General features: G+C 33.8%; 2 protein-coding genes across 3 annotated transcripts in view; one reads left to right on the top strand and one right to left on the bottom strand.

Annotated features, from left to right (window-relative positions):
• The window catches only part of l(3)80Fg (dnaJ homolog subfamily C member 16 l(3)80Fg), a 19,842-nt gene extending 2,739 nt beyond the window's left edge, over positions 1–17,103 (top strand). Inside the window, exons 2-17 of the mRNA XM_027352084.2 lie at positions 1,830–1,896; positions 2,128–2,336; positions 2,511–2,661; positions 3,062–3,191; positions 3,487–3,578; positions 4,137–4,225; positions 4,476–4,677; positions 5,796–6,009; positions 6,329–6,528; positions 7,802–7,878; positions 8,652–8,747; positions 8,871–9,098; positions 11,260–11,464; positions 12,250–12,297; positions 13,423–13,533; positions 14,108–17,103. Of these exons, the coding sequence (XP_027207885.1) occupies positions 1,830–1,896; positions 2,128–2,336; positions 2,511–2,661; positions 3,062–3,191; positions 3,487–3,578; positions 4,137–4,225; positions 4,476–4,677; positions 5,796–6,009; positions 6,329–6,528; positions 7,802–7,878; positions 8,652–8,747; positions 8,871–9,098; positions 11,260–11,464; positions 12,250–12,297; positions 13,423–13,533; positions 14,108–14,248 (2,260 nt within the window). The 3' untranslated portion in view covers positions 14,249–17,103. The remainder of the gene's footprint in view (positions 1–1,829; positions 1,897–2,127; positions 2,337–2,510; positions 2,662–3,061; positions 3,192–3,486; positions 3,579–4,136; positions 4,226–4,475; positions 4,678–5,795; positions 6,010–6,328; positions 6,529–7,801; positions 7,879–8,651; positions 8,748–8,870; positions 9,099–11,259; positions 11,465–12,249; positions 12,298–13,422; positions 13,534–14,107) is intronic.
• Positions 17,104–17,141: 38 nt separating this feature from the next.
• nsl1 (non-specific lethal 1) overlaps positions 17,142–22,500 on the bottom strand; it is a 108,764-nt gene continuing 103,405 nt past the window's right edge. Inside the window, exons 5-12 of one of the 2 annotated variants that reach the window (XM_070144859.1) lie at positions 22,160–22,366; positions 21,946–22,029; positions 21,547–21,698; positions 21,124–21,291; positions 20,848–21,001; positions 20,076–20,560; positions 19,701–19,844; positions 17,142–19,559 (exon numbers count right to left, since the gene is read on the bottom strand). In XM_070144859.1, coding sequence (XP_070000960.1) covers positions 19,413–19,559; positions 19,701–19,844; positions 20,076–20,560; positions 20,848–21,001; positions 21,124–21,291; positions 21,547–21,698; positions 21,946–22,029; positions 22,160–22,366 — 1,541 coding nt within the window. In that variant the 3' untranslated portion in view covers positions 17,142–19,412. The remainder of the gene's footprint in view (positions 19,560–19,700; positions 19,845–20,075; positions 20,561–20,847; positions 21,002–21,123; positions 21,292–21,546; positions 21,699–21,945; positions 22,030–22,159; positions 22,367–22,500) is intronic. The other variant, XM_070144860.1, reaches the window with a different exon arrangement.

Below are 22,500 nucleotides of genomic sequence, written 5' to 3'. Positions count from 1 at the left end.
AATACCAGTATAAAGAGACCAAACTGGGTTATCATAAAAAGACTTTGAAAAATGCTACTGACCAAATATATGTTTTCGGTATTTGCATTAATGGCATTAGAGCAAAATATACATATATTTTTATATTCCGAAAATACATGAAATAGTGACAGCGAGAGGTCATGTTGGACTACTAATTGAATCTTAGGAACAAAATTCACAGTGGATAGCACATATACCTACATACAGAAGGTTAAGGAATAGTATGATAATGATTCGGTACTGGGTGGAGACAAGACAAGTCAATGAATTTTGTTTGCAGAGATTGTTAGTAACCATTGTCATAGTTTGTAGAAGCAAAATTCAAAGCATTCAAATTTATGTATTGATTATTGTCATATGTCTTGTGATGACAAGGGGATCTACCTAAAGGGACAAGAGGAAAATGGTATGACTAGGGAACATCAACTACAGTTTACCATTAATATTGTTGTGTATTATAGCAAGTGTTTCAGGCATTATCTTCATACATTATTATATTTTCCATATCTCAGATTGTTGGCAATTTAGTTTCTATTGATTTATGATGATTTAGATGATCAGAATAGATACATATGAATCATTGAAAAATTTGTTGGTCAAAAGAAGCAAATAATTTTCTATAATAAAGGAAAACTTGTAGTCTTTAGTTTGATTTTCTTTTCTTATGCTATAATGGGATAAGTCAAAAGTAGTATTAGTAATTGTTTGAAATACATTGCATTTTTTTTTTCTTTTCTTTTCTTTTTTCTCCCTTTTTTTTTAAGAATGAATCATTGCAATCAAATTTAAGTGTGATGATACAAGCGGAAGGAAGCTGAATCCCCTCAAGCTAGACGTTAGGAAGCCATAGCTATGCCTTTGACAGCATTGACGTTAAACAGTAAATGCAATTCAGAGTAACAATAGAGGAGAAAAACAATATTCAGTATATGTTTTTATTTCTTTCTTTTTCTTTCTTTCTCTTTCTTTCTTTCTTTCTTTCTTTCTTTCTTTCTTTCTTTCTTTCTTTCTTTCTTTCTTTCTTTCTTTCTTTCTTTCTTTCTTTCTTTCTTTCTTTCTTTCTGTCTTTCTTTCTGTCTTTCTTTCTGTCTTTCTTTCTTTCTTTCTTTCTTTCTTTCTTTTTGTTTTCTTTCTTTCTTTCTCTTTCTTTCTTAATTTCTTTCTTTCTCTTTTATTTTCTCTTTTTCTTTCTTTCTTACTTTTTTCTTTCTTCCTTTCTTTCTGTCTTTCTTTCTTTTTTCTCTCTTTCTTTCTTTTTTTCTTAGATGTTTTTTATAGTTGATATGCACAATTGAACACATTTTTATTAATTTCATAACTACTTTCTTTTGAGACACCTAATTTTGATATTTTCAGCGACAAATTCAACAATATCCATTATTCCTCTCCCAAAGACATTATTGATATTGCAATAAAAGACTTCCAACCATTAGTGCTGGTAGAAATTAAAGTACTAATGTTGGACTGAGTAAACTGTTATCTGCTCAGCTTTAAAGGTGGGCTCTAGTAATATGTAAATTGAGTGTCAATTAATGCTTAAAAAGAGGTGTTGCGTGTGTGGGGACCCTTTAAACATTTCCTCTTTTCGGTTCCCGGTTTATTGATTCACTAAATGTACTGCTAAACCTTTCGTATTTCGACTGTTGGTGAGGATTTCTAATTCTTGTTTGCTTGAATGTAAACTGAGGTACTTTCTGAGGGCATTTCTACGAATGCAAAAGCAGTTGAAATGTCTGGCACGATAAGATGAAGGAAATGGTATGTTTATAGATATATGTGTATATATATATTTTCTTCTTCTTCTTCAGGCATCCTGATAAGAATGAATCACCAGATGCAGAGAAAAAATTTATTGAAATCAATCAAGCATATGAGGTAAGATATAAGTTGTGTAGTGATGATGGAGGGAGGAAAGAGACGAGGAATGGAGGAAGGGAGTAACAATATTTTATGTGTTGTAATAGATATGAAAAATTAATTATGAAAGTATTTTCCTTTTGATTAACTATTCATACAATGCAGTGTGATCTCAGCTGTGATATTTGTATCCCTTTGAAGTATTTAATTTGAGTATAATCATTTGCATTGTATTGAATTTTGTTACAGCTGCTGATGGACCCAGAGAGGAGGAGATTATACGACACAACGGGCCAAACGGAGGAGCAGCCAAACTTCCGCAAACAGCATGATTACTCTTCATATAGACGATTCGACCCATTTGATGATATATTTAGTAGTTTTGGCAGTGGTTTCAGATTTAATTTCAAACATGGAGATGGAATCAATATATTTAAAAAACAGTCCATTACGTTCAAGTAAGTGCTACTGCTATATAGATATTTGCTCAAAACATTTTTTGTCTGCTTTTTGTCTTGACTTTTCATAGATATCTCATGTTCAGACTCTAAATATGCATATATAATTTTTGGTTATTGATATCTGTATTACAAGCAAACCACAATAATTAGACTTATACATATTTATTTCAGATCTTACCAAAATTCGATAGTACTCCTTAGCAAAAAACAGCCATATTTGATACTCTTCTATTCCGACTGGTGCTTAGCCTGCGCACACATAGAACCAATTTGGCGAAGATTATACGAAGAATTGGAGCCCATTAATTTTGGGATGGCTACAGTATGTAGTGGTTGAGTTTTTCTTTTGTTTCATGAATGTTTGGAAGTAATTTGTCCTCTTTTTTTTATCTTTGTTTTGTGAGATGATAATGTTGATAAGTTAACTGATAGGAAGTTTAATAAAGATTTCAATCCCTCAAATGTTGTCATGTAGATTGTATTATTTCCATTTTTCAGATTTTAGATATGTGAATTGGTTATGACAGCATAATCTTATTAGTTTTGAATAAGCAGTGTTCAAGACTTTAAAAGCTCTTTTTTCCATACAGTATTTGATTGATTTTATTTGTATATATCTTTATGTACTTCAGTAGAAGGCAAGGTATTACTGTGAAAATAAATACCATTAGAACTAAGCTCTTGATAACTACTCTTGTTTAATCTAACTAAACTTCTGACAGGTTCATGCAGGACATGAGACAGAACTGGCCAGAAAAATAGGTGTTAAAACAGTGCCATACCTCATTATGCTGCTTGATGGTCACCCCTACCATTATACAGAACCATCACTCAGTATGGTATCGTCCTTAGGTCAGTTAAGAAGAGAATTTACTTAACAAAATGTTTAAGAGTTATAATTTTGATATTATCTCTTGGAACAATATATGTGTATATGTATATATATATTTTTTTTTAATGTTAAGGTTACTGTTATTGCTTTCAATGTTTTTTTTTTTTTTCAGTTTTGTTTGGGTCATTTTGAGAATATTGTCATTACTGTAACTAATTTTCTTCCAATTATCTTTACTTTTATTAACTATGATCCATTTTATATCGGTTCTGAGAGCTACTAATTAATATGATATTGCCTATTTTCCTACTTCAGATTTTATACGAAGCAAATTCCCCCACAAGTTAGTGCAGCGTATAACAGACGAGAATCTTGAGACATTCTTGAATGGATGGATGGATAATAAGGTCAGTAAAAGTAACTCGTTTGCTTTATTCAACTTGTCCTCCACCTTTTTCTAGTAAGGGAAGACATCAACAGCTTTAATTTTTCCCTGTATATGCTGAAATTGAACATCTGCCAGGGACTTCATCAAAGAATCTACCTATGTGATTTTCTTTATCATTTTATCTATGTATCTCCTCAAAAATTAATTGATTTCTTGCAATATTATCAATTTCAAGCCAAGATGTTTTAGATATTACAAATTTGATGTTCAGAATTAATGCTTTGATAGCTGGAAATATATTTTTTTCTTCTTTTTTATATCTAGCAAACAGGTATATTTTCTTTCACCAAAGTGTATTCAACCATATCATAGTTTGGAGTCTCAGTGTATAGTTTCTTTTAGAATAACATTGTATCGATAAGATTTTTTTTTATTTCCACTCTTTTAAGGTTGTGCTGATGTCCTTTCTTTCGAAAAAGTGCTTGAAATAACTTTTTGTAGGGTGAGTCATCACCATATTGTATTGTATGCAGTTCAGTTCACATTTGAAGGACTTCTTCACTCTTTTTTTCTTTAGGTGCGGGTGTTGATATTTGGCCGTTTAGACATCATCAGACTACGATACCTAACAGTTGGATGGGAGTTTAGGGAACGTGCAGTAATCGGGTAAGTGAGAGAAGAATTAAGAAATAGTTTCGTGTGAAATTCTGATACTTTATGTAACAGATGACAGTAAGATGATAGAAGTCTTGTTCCTTAAGAAGCTCATGTAAATATGATGGTTCAGGCTTATAATTTAGAGAATATGCTTTTTTATAGATAGCGTTAAGAGTAAAGCAGCCTACAGTTATTCTACAAAATATTTTAAACAATCAGCAATGAAAGAGCCAATTCAAAAAATAAAAAATTCTTGCAGGTATGTTCAGATGGACCGTGCAGACACAGACAGCATTCGACAGCGTTTCAGCGTATCCAACAAAGTGGACACACTTTTAGTATTCCATGAGGACATGCATGCTCCTGTTGCTTCTGCTGCAATGACCGACCTACCATATCCTACGATGAAGGACATTATTGAAGGGAACAAATTCTTGGTCCTGCCTCGTCTCTCCTCCCAGGTGCGTGGGATCCTGATTGCTTGAGTCCGAGGGTTGACAATGGTTAAGTTATGGGTTCGGCTTATTTATGTTTACTCTTTCTGTTATTATGAATTTTATTTGGTTAGTTTTTGTTTATGTGTTTATTGAAAAATATTTGTATTGTTTTCCTCTTTCTTTCTATTGTTTTTTAAAATATATTTTGTGTTTTAGATAAGAATAGAAATACTAAGTATAGATGAACAAAGAATGGGTAAAGAAAAATAATAATCATATCCTCCCAAAAGAATAACTTATAGGTCAATGTAGTGTTTTTAGACACACACACACACACACACACACACACACACACACACACACACACACACACACACACACACACACACACACACACACACACACACACACACACACATACACACACACACAAAAACACACACACATACACACACAAAGAATACTGAAGAAGTATGAAATTTAACACCATAAGAAAATCATCTTGTGTCTTGGAAACACTCTCAGTGAGTTAGAGCACATATTTTAAGGCCACCACTGTGTGTGTTTCTAAAAGTGTTCCTCTACCTCCGTGTGTATCAGTTGTCCCTCTCGTTGTTGTTGTTGTTGTTAAAAGCAATATTCATTTGTTTTTTCAAGATTCTTGACAATGAACTGAATTGGGACTATAAGAATCATGGAAGCAACTGTGGCATTTGGCAACCATAGTGACTCTGGGTGTGTCAGTTTGTTTGTTCAATTAAATATTAGTATATTTTAGTTTGTGAATATATGTTAATGGAATTTCTTCATATGTGGGTATTATTACTTTTATGTGGTTGTCAGATTGTAAAAATGGCAGTGGGAAAAAATAAAAGTTGATATATTACTTGTGAGATTTGATGCTAATTTGTTATATTGTTTTTCATCATATTTAGCAATCATTTTTAAAGTATTGATTTTGTACATCCTTTTCTTTTCCATATATCATCTTCAGATTTTTTAAGTAAGGATCTCAAGCACTAATCATTAAATTTCATTAAGTCTGAACAATGTTTTCACAAAATCCATGAAAACCATGATTTAATGAAAGCGAACATAACAGATTATAAATGTTTTGTTCTGAAATATGATATTCCTTTCAGTCTGTGTTTGATGCACTCTGTCCTGTGGAAAATGTGCGTTCTCGGCGCCGTTTGTGTGTGGTTCTAGTGACCCAGGATGATCCAGCACATGACCCTAGTAGAGCTGCACTGCGTGAATATGCCTCGGGTGACCAAGCCAGAGAGAGAGACCGTGTTCGTTACACGTACATCTTCAGAGAAAAGCAAGTGGAATTCATGAATGCTCTTACAGCAGGTAATGGACTTGTTTTTACACAGTTTTATTCAAATCACTGGCAGGAGTTTTTAAGAAAAAATATGAATTTGAAATGATATGTGGTATGTCAGTGTCCAATAAATATTGTTGTGTATGTAGATGTATGCGTGCGTGAGTATGTATGGGCATGTGTATGTATATATGATATATATTTGTGTTCATATATGGATATATGTGTGTGTGTGTGTGTGTGTGTGTTTGTGCGTGTATATATGTATGTATATATATATGCTTTTACTGAAGGCCCAGAGAACTTGCATACCTAAATTTATTTTTCCATTTCTTTTATTATGGTCAGGTTCGGGTTCACCAGTTGAAACGAATCACCACATTGTCATTCTGTGGAGGAAGGACCAGAATCACCTGAAGTACGAGTGGCTCGAGGGGGGCTGGGAAGTGGAGCCTGAGAAGCATAACACATCAAGGGAAGTATTGAAGGAAACCGTGCAAAGATTACTTCACTCCAACCAGCCCATGACCTATGAAACTGTTGTGCAGGTAAGAAGAAGCGCTTATTGATACAGATTTTATTTGGGAATGAAGACCACATACGTTTGTGTATGTATGTGTATATGTGTCTGTTTAAGCATCTTAAGTGTGGTCTGTCATTCAGAATTTGAAGGCCTTGGCAAGTTAATGTGGTTATATTTTCAGTATGCAAGTTATATCAGGGCATTTAAATATAACTTATGTTATACTCATGTTATATTCATAAAGAGCGCACACAAGTATAGTGCACAGAATACTTTTTTGAGTTATTACATACCAATAACTGCATTTTTTAAATGTTTATTTTTGTCTTTAAATTTCCCATTTGAGTTGCAAATAAGTCATAATTAAGGGAGAAATCAAAGGAGAGAAGGGAGAATTAAATGTTCAGCCAAATATGCATTATTTCTGTGTATCTATGCCTTTATCAGTGTTTGTTTGTCCCTCATTGGATTTAATTTCACTGAATTCTATCTATTGTCAGTAACATTGCAATTACCAATAGTAAATGGTATGTTATTATGCATTAATTTGTGCATATTTTATATTTTGTAAGATGTGATATACTTGCATGTGATATATACTAATGGAATACACTATATGCTTTTGTTAACTCTCACAGAAATGCCATGAGACAAAGATTTATAACTTCAGTTTTAGTAGTGTAGTATATTTTCTTATCTTTTTTAACCCCAGGATTTAAGGTAATATGTAACTTTGATGTGCAATTTTTGAAATTATTTGCTTAGCTTTTTTTTTTACTCTTGAGTATGTTCTGAAACTAACCCAGCAGCTTAGCTTAGAAGGTGATTGGTCTTTCATTAAATTTTATGATTTAAAAGGAGTTGGGATTCACGATAATTAAGAAGTTTGCTTGGGATTTTACTTTCTTAGGTCCAGGTTTTATAGAATTTGTATCTGTAATGGGAAGATGTTTACTATTATAAAAACAAAACAAAACAAATTCTCCTGACAGACGGAAAAGATTATCATAATAATTACAGACTTTTTCTGTTAAGTAGATTTTGAAATCAAAATTAAATATTTTTTCTCTTTCTCTTTGTATGGAAGGCAGTTCCATTAAATACAATAGTTACTTTCGAATTTTGTTTTTTAAGTCATCACCCAACGACATAATTACCTTCATACTAAAGCATGGTGGACACTAATTGAAAATTTGCTTTTATGACAAAGAAGAAAGGGAAAACCTAATAGTTTGTAATGAATAAGTTATATAAATCTTAGAAATTCTTTCCCTTCAAGGCATTGCTCTGTATTTCAGGAATTGTTTGATGAACATGCACAGGGCATTGTTTGGCGAATCATAAATAAACTAGTTTCAGTCCAAGATTATTTGAGGTAAGACTGAACGTTATTATTACTTCTTAGAAAATGTGATTATTCTTTGATGTAGATTGAAATCTTTATGATGATGAGTTGTATTTGAGGGGAGAGAAAAGTTGGGATAGTGTTCAATGTCCTGTTTTAAGAGAAGTTTTCTAAAAAATGTTCTCAGTTCTCAGTCTCATTTGGAAAGCATTCCTTTTGGTCCTTCTGATTGAACATAATATTTGTGTTTTTCTAATTAACTGTACCAATTTCACCTTTGCTTGCTAATACAGAGCTACAGTATGGCTTCCTTATGTCTGTGCTTATGACATTTTGTTTAATCTTTGTGCCCCAGAATATCTTTTGTAATACATTCAATGCGTCATTCTCCACAGAGATATCTGTTTTATGTTGCTTTAGACTCACCCCTTTTGTGCAAATTCTAGTTTTTTCTGTAACTTCCTGCTCTTAGATCTCATATATTCTGTGAAGAGTAATTGTGTGAATAGATAGTTCTTTCTGTTAACATACTTCTTGCTTTGTATAATCACATAATCACAAACTCTTTTGATAAGTTAGCCTTTGATCAGATCAGAAACTTTTGATAACAATTGCGCAGGTCATCGTTCTCAGCATGCAGATTTAAATTTATGCATAGATTTGAAGTAAAGGCTTTCATCTTGTTGGTACCAAAAATTATATATTTAATTTATCCATGTATTTTTACAAATTTGAAAAAGAAATCTTATGCGAATGAATATGATTGATAAGGTTTGGTTCTATTTTCTTTCTTTTTTTTTCAGAGATAATATTACACAAGATGATATTGTACCGGCTGTGTCTATCTTCTGTACTGTATTATTTATAGTGGCTGGAGGATATGTAATGTCATACTTGGTGTGAGTATGAGGATGTTCTGCTTTGTTTCTGTCTAAAAATGTATATTTGGAAGAGGTTGATTATAAAATAAATATTTCACATTATTTGTGTTTACAAAAGCAATTCTCTAATTCTTTATGCAGGAAACTGGAGGAGGAGAGAATTTCTGGCTCACAGACCACCTTTGTGGATCAGAATGGTAAGATCACTCCTGTGCCTCAGCTTCGTATCCATGAACTGCGCGGGGAAACCTACAATGGTCTTATTCGCTTGCTGAAGCCAGGCTGTAGAACCGTTGTGGTCCTGTGCGACCCAAAGACTAAGCCCAAACTGATGCCAAAATTCCACAAAGCCTGTTGGCCATACAGGAAGTAAGTGCGACTTCTCCACTGGTAACTTAATGCATGTACTTCATCTGTGTAAGCTGGTGGAGGGTGATTCATTCTCTCTCTCTCTCCCCCCTCTCTCTCTCTCTCCCCCCCTCTCTCTCTCTCTCTCTCCCCCCCCCCTCTCTCTCTCTCTCTCTCCCCCCTCTCTCTCTCTCTCTCTCTCTCTCTCTCTCTCTCTCTCTCCCCCTCTCTCTCTCTCTCTCTCTCTCTCTCTCTCTCTCTCTCTCTCTCTCTCTCTCTCTCTCTCTCTCTCTCTCTCTCTCTCTCTCTCTCTCTCTCTCTCTCTCTCTCTCTCTCTCTCTCTCTCTCTCTCTCTCTCTCTCTCTCTCTCTCTCTCTCTCTCTCTCTCTTTTGTTATTTTATCTACATTTATGATTGTTAGTTATGTCCAGTTGTCATAACTGTATGTCACGTCATGAATTGCCTGATGGCCAGGTGATGGAATATGCAGTTACAAAAAAATTGTCGGAAGGCCAGGGTTATGGATGTGACAGCTTGGGTGCACAAAGTTCTTGGAGGAAGATTAGACTCACTGGGCTCTTGCATTTTTTCTACCAATAAGCGACGGTGTGTAGTAGATGGGTGGTTCTACTACATGACAGGTTTACCTCATTATGTATTGATTGTGTGGGTGTGAGTTCTCATTGTGATGGCTGGGTGAAGTGAAGTTCTTCAGGGGAGCTAGGGAGGTTCCCCAGTCTATAACTGTACCCATCACTGAAGGGTTTAGTTGGGAGTATGCCAGAAATTTAGGAATGAGGGGAGACTGCTTAAGTGGTCTATTCAAAGAACCTCAAGGTGTCCGGTTTCAGTCTGTATAGACCTTGGAAAATAGCAAAAAACAAAAAATGCTGATACATACAAGGAGCGATAATGCCACAGATAGATGCTCATGTGAGCCAGACCTGCAAGTCACACATCTGGGAGAGTCACCACTCAAATGCAGTAGGTTATAAGATTACATTATTTGTTCTGTTGAGTTTTGAAAATGGGAAATGCACCATAAATTAATGATTTTAGGGCTGGTGTTCATAAAAGATTTAAGAACTGTCATTGACTCCCAAGCGTTTCCTGTAGTTTGTGTATGACTCGCAGTATTGGCATATTTAGTCTTAACACAACTAGAATTAACATTTTCAATGTCAGACTCCCTGTGATGATTCATAGTGATAATGAAATAAAGTAAATATAGTGGATCTGATATGTATTTAACTTTGATGTTATACATTTAATATCTTCTTTTATGTAAATATACCATCTTCATATCAGCATTTTAGTGAGTGACACCACATCTGTTATCTTTATTGAAGTGAACTTTATCTTCAGCAGGTGGAAAATTGGAAGAGTGCATTGCTAAACCTAACCTACCATTCAGTGGAAAAATGGTAACGAGATTTATTTCTTCTGACTTTTCCCTCTTACACTTTGACATGTGAATTTTTGACTTTTTAAATGCATGGTTAGATTTGGTTTAGTGTGTGCTCCTCTTCAGGTTGACCAATTATAATAATAATTAGATACATTAAAACTGTTCTAAAGACAGTATTTAGAAATGCATATTCTGCCTCAGGTATAGTTAAACACCACGGGCCTCACTGCATTATTGTTGTCTGGGTCTCATAAGGACAACACCAGATTTGTCCTGCACTTTTGATGGATTTAGACAAAAATTAAGTGTCAGAGGTTTTTGTAAGAATTTGTAGACAGTTACAGTCAAAGATTTCTTTTTTTTTCTCTTTCCCAGAAAATGTTGGTGTATATGACCTTTCATAAATACTGGCCCAGATTTTTTGTAGCATACACTGCAGATATATATAGATATATGCATACTTCATACTTCTTCAAATAATCTTCAAAGTATGTAAAGGGTGATGGGTCTCAGAATGTTGTATCTCAGATATATAGAACTATTAGCTCAAAGGTTGTAATTATCAAACAAAATGTAGGACATTAATAGGCAGAGCATAATAGTATTTTGTTATGAATATGCTGGCATCAACATTTATTTCAGTAATGACATTGGAACACAAGTTCTGTGATGCAATTTTTGTATTGTAAAACCCTCTCCTTGTTACATCCTTTTTTCAGGCATATTTTATAGATGCTTATTGAACTTAATATATTTTGCTTGTTCTCCTTCCAGGAACAAAACCCTCATGTTTGCCTTCCTGAATATTGAGAGAGCATCAGCCATGGAATGGTATAAACGCATATTGGTCCTAGGGCTTCCAGAACCTCGAGATTTAAACATTAATCCCAAAAACACTATTGGAACTGTGATTGCTCTGAATGGCCACAGGAAATATTACTGTCTATACCATGCTAAACATCCAGAGAGCATATTTGGGGTAAGATAAAGTATTGTATTTACTTTTTTTGATGTTTCATTTATTGAATGTCATAGAATAACTTAAACTGCTGTAGATGATTTTACTGATATTTAATATAAACATCTGAACAATTAAAATTCTGTAGAACCATTCACAAAGAAGCTTATTGTTTTAATTGCAATATTTCCACTGCCTGCCAACAGCACCAAATATTTGCACTTCTTATATTACTAATCAGAATACTAAACATTATTAAGGTGCCTTCTCTAGACTTGCACGTCTTTTTAATGTGTTAATTTGTTTATTTATTATATCTTGAAATTTATTTACTTTCGTGGATTTGTATTCACAGTGCAAATGATTAGTTAACACCAAAGAACGTAATGATACTGTTTATGTGGTATTAGATTACATGTTTTTGCTTTATCTTCTGTTTTAACAAATAAACTTTCTGGACATGAAGAATATAAAATTTAAAACTAGATAGAAATTAAAGGTTTTTAAAATTTATAGACAAGAGTATTATACTTTTTTTTTTTCTTACTGAATAACATATTAATTATTTTATTTATTTTTAAGCCAAGCAGTGTTTGTGTTTTGCTTTGTTAAGCTTAGAACTTGCACAAAGGAAGGTGACAGTGGACTGGTATAATTAATCAGCCATTAGTCTTTTATGTAGTTCATAGTGGAAAAATAGCAATGAGATTTTATTTTTGTGAAGACTCTAGCATTAGAATTAAGAGGATTGTATGTTATCTGTAGATATGTTTGTAAATGTATCCAATGCCTTCTGTTTATTTTAGACTGCTCCAACTCCTGGAGCACCGGAAACTGAAAACTTACGACGGAGAGTAAGTACAAGAGCAACTTTTTGGGATTATCTCAATACCCTAGTGAATTGAATATTTACCATTCTTTCAGCTCAGTGATGTTGATGTTGTTATTGTTCTATGGTTTTGCATGGACCATATTAGTATAAAAATTCTACATTCAATGGTAACACAGCCTGGAATACAGGTAGTTAATGAAATCAGATTCCCTACGCATATACTAATCTCCAACTCACACATTGGTAATTTCTAGAAGAAAAAAATGTGCTATGATACAATTTTTCCTACATAAAACATACAGTTTGAGAGATTTTCTTTCAAATTGACAAATATTATAATGTGCTCTTTCATAATTATACTCTATATCAGCCTCTTAAAAATATGCAATGTATATCTGTAAGGAAAAAAAATAATAACTCGAAAGTTGTTTTGTCTGTGGAGGTGACTAATAGAATAACTTATGTCTAATATTCATTTTACCAGTTTCACGCAGGTTTACAGATATATGGGTAATTGTTTAAGTTTTTGGATACCGTGAGTGGCTGTAAAGCTCATGCATGAGCAAAGCAAAGAATTATTATATATAAAAATTCCTTCATAAACACCAGGATCAAACGTGTGCTCTCCAGTTCAGGACCTCTCTCTGCTAATAATTTGTGATTATATCCTTGAGTGGATTATTTCATTCTTTAACTTCTTTTCCTCCTTTACGTCTTCCCTCTTCCGTTTCCTTGGAGGTCTTGAAAGCATTTGGAAAAGACACAGGAAGATTGCACATCCTTGCAATATTGTGAATGTCTGTGAATATCCTTTTTATTTTTATATTTATATCATCTTTTTTTCATTGTTTTGTTCATTGCTTTGTGCTTCATATTTTCTTCTGCTTTGTTTTTCATTTTTTCTTTTTTTTGTATTTTTTTGAGTTTACTTTTCACTTTCTCGGGATGATTGCAATAGGGTTATAATATTTTCTCTGTCTCATACTGGATCAAATGAATATTATACATGAGTGTATGCTTACCTTCATTGTTCTACATGTTCAGACCATTTTAAGCCCTCCCATTTATATTCTCCTTTTTGTTTTTCTTCTTCTCTGCGTCTTAAGTCTAATTAGATTCTCCTCATTCATTGTCTTGTCATCTACAGCATGGACATTCGAGCATCAGTGGTGACTTTATGGGCTTCAGTGACAATGATTCCGAGTCTGACTCTGATGTGGAGGCAGGAGATGCCAGGAAGGATTCTGTTGCATCAGATGTAAGTTTTGCATCTTATATATGTGTTGTTTGTAGTGCACTTTGTGAGAATGGATTGATTGCGAGCAAGAGTTTCCAATTTCTTTTATTGGTTGGGAATATTTATGTAAAACTTATCTCAGCTGTATTTGTTCATATCCAATCATTATTTTCTATATGCTTCAAAAGACTGTAAAAAGATTTTTTTCTTCTTCATTTACTTTAGTAAATGTTATTGATTGTGGATAAACATTCACATGTTCTGATTTTAACTAAAATCCATGAACAGCTTTCTAATATATGTATTTACCTATTACTGAAGCAAGCATAGTACAGAAAAGGTGTGAGGAATGTGTTACATCTCTATTACACTGCCTAATTTTTCTATTTGAGACATAGTATTGGTGTTTAAGTTTTTCACTCCCCAGTGGTTCAAAACTGCATTTAACTCATATTAGCCCAAAACTGCTATTTTTGACAAATTTCTCATTTATTACCCCTTTAAGATGAAAACAGTACCAACATGCACTCACACATCAAGATGATGCCAAGATCTATATATTATGAATTACAATACTACTTATTCCTTTTTTCAGAAACCTCTACTTAATTACTACAGTAATATACTCTTTGAGGACCAACTTCTTGAAGATCTCAGCAACTGGTTGGATCGCCTCTTTGAAGGAACAACTCATCGTTATCACATCAATTACTGGCCAGATTGGCCTGGTAAATAAATATGCATATTGTGTATGATTGACTCTAGGGTTGTAAATCACTATTCATATATTGTGCTATAGTCCAGCTATATCCCAGAATATAAACATTATTATAGATTTAAGAAGAGAGATGTTACCAAAATATTATAACATGAAAGGTTTCTTTAAGTTTCCATTCTCTCAGTGAAAGAAATATCTAGTATGACGAATATAGGTATTAGTTCCTTTTCATGACTGAGGAAATAATCTTCTGTTAAAAGATCTGGATAAAGTCTTAATGATCTTTAGTATTAGAATCTGTGAATTACATTCTTTTCTTATTTACAAAATGTTGCATGTTCCAGTATGTGTCAAGTAAGTACATACTGGCATTATACCCAATAATTCCATGATATTCTGTAGCTGCAAATCTTGTTCTAATGGAAGATTTAGTGTTAAGAAATGAGGTCAAGGCACCAGACATTTTCATGAGGAATAAGATATTATTCCTTCTTACTCACACTGCCTAAATCTGCCTGAAACAGCATCTCATGAACACAATGATAATCAGAACTGAGATTCTCAAAAGGTCGTAATGCCCATGCATTCATTTTCTTATATTTAGTACCATAACTAGGGATGGGGACATTTTCAAAGCATTACTGATTAAGTGTAGTTAAACTTTAATAAAAGTACTTACATTGGAAATTACTACATTCTCACTCAGTGTACAGTAAAAAGTCTAATTTATGGTGTATAATGATGTATATTTTACATGATTAGAAAGTATTATAAGGTAAATATGTTTAGTACCACATGTATGCACATCAGGGTAGTGATAAATTTTGAATTTCCTTTTTTAAGGTCACATAAAGGGGCTTGTAGAGGTCCATGCATTGATATACAATGTACAGTGCAGTTTTATTAAAGTTTTAAAAATATAATTCACATTTGTCATAGAAGCAGTTAAGTTTTATGTGGTGTACTCTTCACATATGCATTTTTATATTATAGTAATCTACATAGAAATTTGACTCTTCTATTACTGGAGGTCACAGAGTTTGAGCTTTGTTCAAGTGTACAGTATTACGATATTTTGAAAAAAACAGGCACTGCTTATTCGCTCATACCTGAAGTTTGTTGTACTAGTCGTATGTTTTGTTTCAGAACCGGGTAGTATATGATAGCATAAAATAGCTTGTATGGTTTTCAAACTAAATATTCAGCAGTTCCTCCTCCTTATACTGTTCAGTAGTAGGCAGATGTAAATATGCACGAAAGTATTTTTATTTTTTTGTTCTTAGCAGAGACAGGTTTGCACTACACATACTATCTCACACATTCATCTTTTCCCCATTTGCTCACTAAACCTCAATGTTCACAAGTTTGCAATCCAATTTTTATTTTTTTGGTGTAACATGTATGTATGAACAATATTGTCATTTGTATTTATGATGTACTTGAAATAAGTATTTGTAATTGTGATTCACAGGCTAAGAATATGGTTTTATGAAAAAATAAGTAAAATAAAAATGTTAGAAAAAAAAATGTCCAAGAGGCAGTAAGCACACAAAAATATCAAATTCAGCTTTGCTTACTTATTATAGTCATAGTCATAGATTCAAACATAAAAACATATACTGTAGATATCACAGGATGAAGTGGATATGTAATAAGAAGTGTGGACAGAGTAGTCATTATAGTAACGAGTTCAAGATTGACTCTGGGTTAATCCTTCCATTATTTCATATGAAATGTAAAATGTACATGGCATTACTATTTTTCCATTGTGTTGTACATTAAATAATATTTGCAGACTAACTTAGCATTGCCCCAGGTCATAAAACACTAAATGAATAACTTTATCAGATTGTACATCCTTCTCACTTTGAGTAATTTTGTGCCATACATAAATTAGTAAAGGCCCTGTTCACACAACGGGTAGTGACAACATGGGTAAAACTGTTACCACATTAGGATGGTTTTTGGGAATGAGCATCGATGGCATCACAAACAAAAACACCACATGCTCAAATCCAGAAACAGTGCTCTCAGATTTAAGTGTTTTAAGATGCTTAAATATGTCTACAAGAGGGCACACTCATTTTTTGTCAAGAGGCAAACCAGGCAGTAGAGTTCAAGATTTAGTTTAGAGTAACTAAAGAATAGACACAGCTATAATAATGGTTTGCCTGTGGTTTCTCCACTTGAGACTTCATCTGTGATTGTGATTTTGTAACGGTTTGCACCCACACAGCCACTCTCTCTCGTGTGCATGGGGCCTAAGTATAGTATGTAAGGGAAGTGTGATTTGAGAAATTGGCAGACAGGGTAAAGAAATTATTTATGTGAAATGCAAATAAAAATGCCCCACCACCTTGTTTACCGAACGCTTTCGGTAGCAAATATGACATTCAATTAATAAATACATGCTAGAATTGGAGTGATACAACTGTATATACACATTTAGCCTTGCTCTATAGATTAAATATTGTAGTCAGCAAAAAAGAAAGTGTTTTGTTATAGTTCTGCCACATCTCTTTGAAATGTTAAATTCCATCAATATGAAGATGGTCCTGTATAAAGATAAAATTATGGAGAATTTTCAGTTATATACTGAATGTGTACTTGTATGTTTTTGCATGTTTATACCCTGTGTAGAACTGAACTGTTATGAATTTACCTTCTTAAAAGTACATGCTTTAATTTGAAGTTATATTACAACAAAATTTGAAGGGGAAAACTTCTCTAAGTTAATGTTCATCAGGTCTTCCCTTCAAATTATGCATTTGATAGATAATATATCAAAGAATATACAGGTTTCCTGTATAAAGACATACAGTCTAGTCACTTTGTCAGCCAGACCTTTGAATATTAATAAACTCTTAAATCCTTACAAACAGTTTTATTTAAGGATACAAAAACTCACAACACAGTTTATATATTTTTTTCTTTTTTCAATGACTTAGGACAGTGCTTTCTCAATCAGGCAACAAGTATTTTCCAATTGATCATTGAACAATCTCAATACTTGTGTTCAAATTGGATCCTATACACTATTTACAATGATACCATTATACCCATCCTCCCCACATGATGCAGACCATAAGTGAAAAACTAAATATTCTCCTTAAAAAATGGGGTAAGGGTCAGGTCTAATTTAGTGAACTAAATACAGAAGTAGTTTGGGTTGGATGGGCAATGGCGACAAAGGTACAAATATTCAATCACTATCATTATTTTACAATAACTTTATTACAAGGCCCCATGGGAGCAACCATTTTTAAACAAAGCAAAACGTAATTGGTAAGAATACCTCATATTAGTCCTCTAGACTAAAAACAGAAAAATAGGTACAGTGACCACCTACATCAAGGAAAACAAGGGAGAGGGAACAATTCAATAATAGTAAAGATGAACACGTCATTTCTTCTATGAAAGTGGAAACAAAAAGTACAAACAAGATTACAATGAGCTATTGGGAGAGTCCATGACACAGATTACATAAGCGTATAATTAGCTGTGTAACCATTGGAGGGGTAAAGCACAGCACATTCGAGAGAGGACCGACGAGTCTTGAGGCCATATTTTCCTCATGCAAATACACAATTCTTTTTTTTTGTTTTTGTTTTTAATTCTGACGTTCTATTACATGTTGCAAACTAATGAGCAAAGGATACAGATCAAGATTTGACACTTGTGTCTCCTTTATAAGACAAAGCATCAATATACAGTTATATATTAGAATGGGCAGCTAAGCATACACCAGCCTTCATGATGTCTAAGTTCTAACATCCCAGCTTCTACATCAAACTTGTCATGTGGTTTAATGTTTACTGATAGCAAGATAATTTGTGATTATCGTAGTTACTACAAGACAAATTACCTGATTCTTACAAGCAGGTATGTTTGAATATTCCACTCCTGTACATACTGATCATCTCACCACAAAATTTCCACTTTCAGAATCACTGGGTATATAAATGGTAATTAAGGATGATCTTTGGCAGTGCATACAATAAATTAATCATGTACCATAAATCTAGACTTTCGAAACTGTTTTATGATACACCCATGAAATACTAAAATAAATAACACTTTCAGTACAATAAAGAACAAAAGTAATTCCCTTTTCATAACCAGAAAACAACTGCCTGTAATATTATTTCCATTCAAATAATCCAGATTGGATGGCACACTATAGGTCTTAATTTACCAACATAAGCCTTCAATGCCTAATACAAAGCAACAACAATTTCTTCTGATGCTTATTAAACAAAAACTTTCAATTAGGTTGAATGCATATAACACTTTCCAAAGTATAACTTTACTCAATCATTCTCTCTATGCTTCTACCACCGGTCTACATCTTAAACTATCTATCTCAACTGCTCATTCAAGCAACCTACACTACATCCATTAATCGTCTTGACTAACCTATCTAGAACTAACCTTCCACACGCACTTGCTCGTTAAAATTATACAAAATAAAGAAAGAAGAAATAGAAAAAAGAAAAAAGTGAAGAACAATCACAGATTGCTGAGCCTTGCTGAATCCTCATAACTCACGTGCAAACAACCTTGTGATTCTTCGTACCCCTTACCTTGCTAATGATATCTCAATCCTAACATATTTTTCAAATTTAATTTAGCAGTTCCTCATGACTTTTTTTTCATATGTATTTTTTTTTTTTTTTTTTTTTTTTAATCATCATATCATTCTGATTAGTTCATATTCATCAAAAACAAAATCCCAATGACTAATACAATGATAAATTTAATAAACATTTTGTTATTATCTATTCTAATTTTAATTTACCAGTGTATCTACATATGATCTTTTTTTTTCCCTTGAGGATGCATGCCCAACTGTACTCTTCACACACTTTATACAAGGCATCACTTAATCCAGAACATGTAGTACTGCATATATAAAGAAGCTTTCAATGCTTTTAAAGTTTCTTCCTATAGCCATATTAAATACATTTATGAACATCCTTCTATACATGCCTTTATGAAGATTCAGCATTTCATATTTCCGTACACCTCATGTGCAATATTGTAAGTAGAATACGTAAGTTCTAAACAACAAACTTTGCTTGTCCTTTTCTTTGGTTTTGGACTTATTTCTAGCTCTGCTTTGCCCATGCATTTTTTATGCCTTTTAAGTTCTTGAAGTTGGAATTTCCAAGTTATGCCACCATCAGTTGCGATGAATCTGCAGCACACATTGCCCAGTAGCATCCTTCAACCCAGAGATGGTCCATTTAGGTTCAGCAGTATCATCAAACTGACCATCATCCTCTGGTGCTGAATCAGTAACTTCACTCATTGGAGAGCTACGCCCACTCTGTAAAAAGAGAAAAGCACACTATTTAGTTGCATCTAATAGGCTTTACAAAAGTGTACTCAAATGGTAAATGAGAAAAATGTCATATCTATTATGTAGTCGAAAGTAGTTTACATTATTCATAAACACCTGAAAACTTACCTCTTCCATATTGATGGGTTCATGACTGGAGGAGTCTAACGGAGGGCTGGGGGGGCCAATATCACAGTCATCTGTCTCCCTCACCATAATCATATATTCTGCATTGTTCAGTGGGAAGACACGTTGTTCATATGGAACTACACCCTGTAAATATGAAGGTTTGTTATGAACTAGTCTTTATGAGAGTACAGTATCAAAGCCTTGTCACTATAAAAGTATATCTGCAAATAAAATCAATTCAAAATTTAACTATGTACTAATAACAAGACCTATATAAAAACATCCATTTGATCTGTTTTCATACATCTTTTTTATTTATTTACCAGACAAAAGAAAAAACAAATACCCAAGATTTCACTTCCTTCAAGCACTTACCTCCATTCTTTCTGTTAAACTGTCATCCAAGCCAAGGAATCCCCGAGATCTGCTTCCACTGCTGAAGGTGCGGTTACGACGGCTACCAGGCAGATGTGAAGATGGCGTGGAAGATGACGTGGAAGTGGTGAGTGGCGCAGAGGTGCTTAGTGAGGTGGTTGTGGCTTGGGATGTAGATGAAGTTAAGGGGTTGTATATACATCCTCCCAGCTGGGAGTTGTGGACAAGAAGCTGGCCAGACTGGGATTGCGAATTGCCAGAATACCCAGAGAGTTGTGTGGTACTATTGGATAATGTAGACATGGGAGAAGTGATGGATAAACTTGATGTTGGGAAAGCTGAAGCACTAGAGACTGCTGGGACTGCAGAGAGGGAGGAAGATTGATTGGAGTCTTCAGAAGGAGCTAGAGGTGTGGTGGGAGGGGTTGCTAAGGGCGATATGGTGTCACTTGCTGGATCAGGTGGCCTTGGAGACAACGGATGGTCTGTCAGGGTGAGAAAATATATTTAACTGTTAACAATCACTAAGTTCATAAGATATGTGATCTCTTTCTAAAGGGACCATCCTGGGTAGAGGTTTGGGGAAAATAATGATTTTTCACACAAAGTCTTTTCACTTTATCCCCCCCCCTTAATTAGTCTCTCTTACAAGTGTGTATCTTTTCATATCAAATTCTTGGGATTCCCACCGAGGGGATACCCATTTTTTTTCTTCTTTCTTTTTCTTGGAAAGAGTAGCCGAGCCAAACAAACCTAGGGACTAAAGGCCCACCTGGTGTATTAGTTCCTGAGGAGTCCGTCCGTCGTGACCTCGAGGACCTGGAGGTAACTTGCATATGGAGATGTTGAAGGAACTTCTTGCGCTCCAATTCTTCACTACGACTGTGTCTGGCAAGGGTTGCTTCTTCACTGACATCTTCCTCAAACTGGGAGAAAACAATCCGCTTAAATGACATGCCTAACCATATTCAATTCCCAAACAACTACAGAAACATATTTTCACACTATTTAATGATCAGAATAGAAATAACAAATAACAATCACATACCTCATCTTCTTGACTAGTACCGCTGTGAACATTATTTGGTATAAGGGGAACTATCCTCCATTTAGGAGTTGGGATCTCCTTATACTCCAACTTTTCAACGCGAGTTGAGGCTGCCATACTATATGGAATTACAATGTTATCTATGTCGTAAGAATTGGAACTCGTACTCTGCAAAGGAAAAATCAGATATGAAAATATGGCAAAATTCTTGAAAGAAACAGCAACACATTGACTAAAAATATGAATAATCTCTTTAAATCTATGCACTCTAATTATATAACTACCACTGAAGTTATATATAGATCAATGTATTCAATAGAAAAACAAGTGAGAAAGAGAGAATGAATTCAAAGATCTACCACCTTTTCTATACATCATGATTGAATAAAATACAATAATAGTAATACTAATCTCAAACATTACCTGTTTCATTTTTTGGCTAGAAGTTGACGAGTGTCTTTTATGAGCTGACCGGTCAATGGGTGCAGGACTTGCTGAAGGAGAGGAGTGAAGGCTGCTTCCATACACGGAGCTAGCGTCGTCATCTTCGTCAACCCGAACTCTTTTGATTGCTACTGTCAAAAACACAATTTGGTTGAAAAGTGCCATTTTTCAAGGGAAGGGATAATATCAACTATAACAACTAAATCTACTAGTACATTGATATATTATTGAGAGCAATAATCCATAATGATTTTTATTCCCCGACTTAGTGAAAAGTTATCAACAGGGAAATATAATGCACGTTGTTAATATGTCTTTACAACCTGAAGACAATGATGAAAAAATATCAGAATACAGTCACTATGTAGTTCCACTTACATAAAGCTTCCTGCGCAGAAATACGTTTTCTTTTGTAGTCTACATCTCTTACTACCTCCCCTGTTAGTAAGGATTTCTTTAATTCTGAAAGAGGGAAATTAATTATATTAGTCATCATCAGAAAACATCCAATAAACATTCATTACAATTAACCCATCAAACTATAATTCCACATATGAATACCAATAAATACATCAGTATTTCTAGCACTTACTTAATGTTATTCTTCCCTTTCCTTCCTTCTTATGCTTTTTATATTCTTTTTTACGATCTTTATCCTTCTTCTTTTTCTTCTCCACATGCAATGTTTCCCGATTTGTTCTGGTAACAGGTAGAGGCTGGAGGGTCTTGGCTGTCAGAACTTGTCTCTGCCAATCGGTTGTTTTCAGTATAGCATCAAAACGTTCTGATAATGACACATCTGTAAAAAGAAATTTTCATAGTGAACAGCAAGAATAATAGAAAAATCATTGGAAAGATTAATTTTCATCATTGGTACACGAACTTAAATTGTACAGTCTAAACAAATATAAAAATGTATAAAATTAAACATAC

This window comes from Penaeus vannamei, chromosome 32 (genome assembly GCF_042767895.1).
Source record: "Penaeus vannamei isolate JL-2024 chromosome 32, ASM4276789v1, whole genome shotgun sequence".
NCBI lineage: Eukaryota > Metazoa > Arthropoda > Malacostraca > Decapoda > Penaeidae > Penaeus > Penaeus vannamei.
Note: the sequence above shows the minus strand (reverse complement) of the source record. Positions and strands in the feature narration are given on the sequence as shown.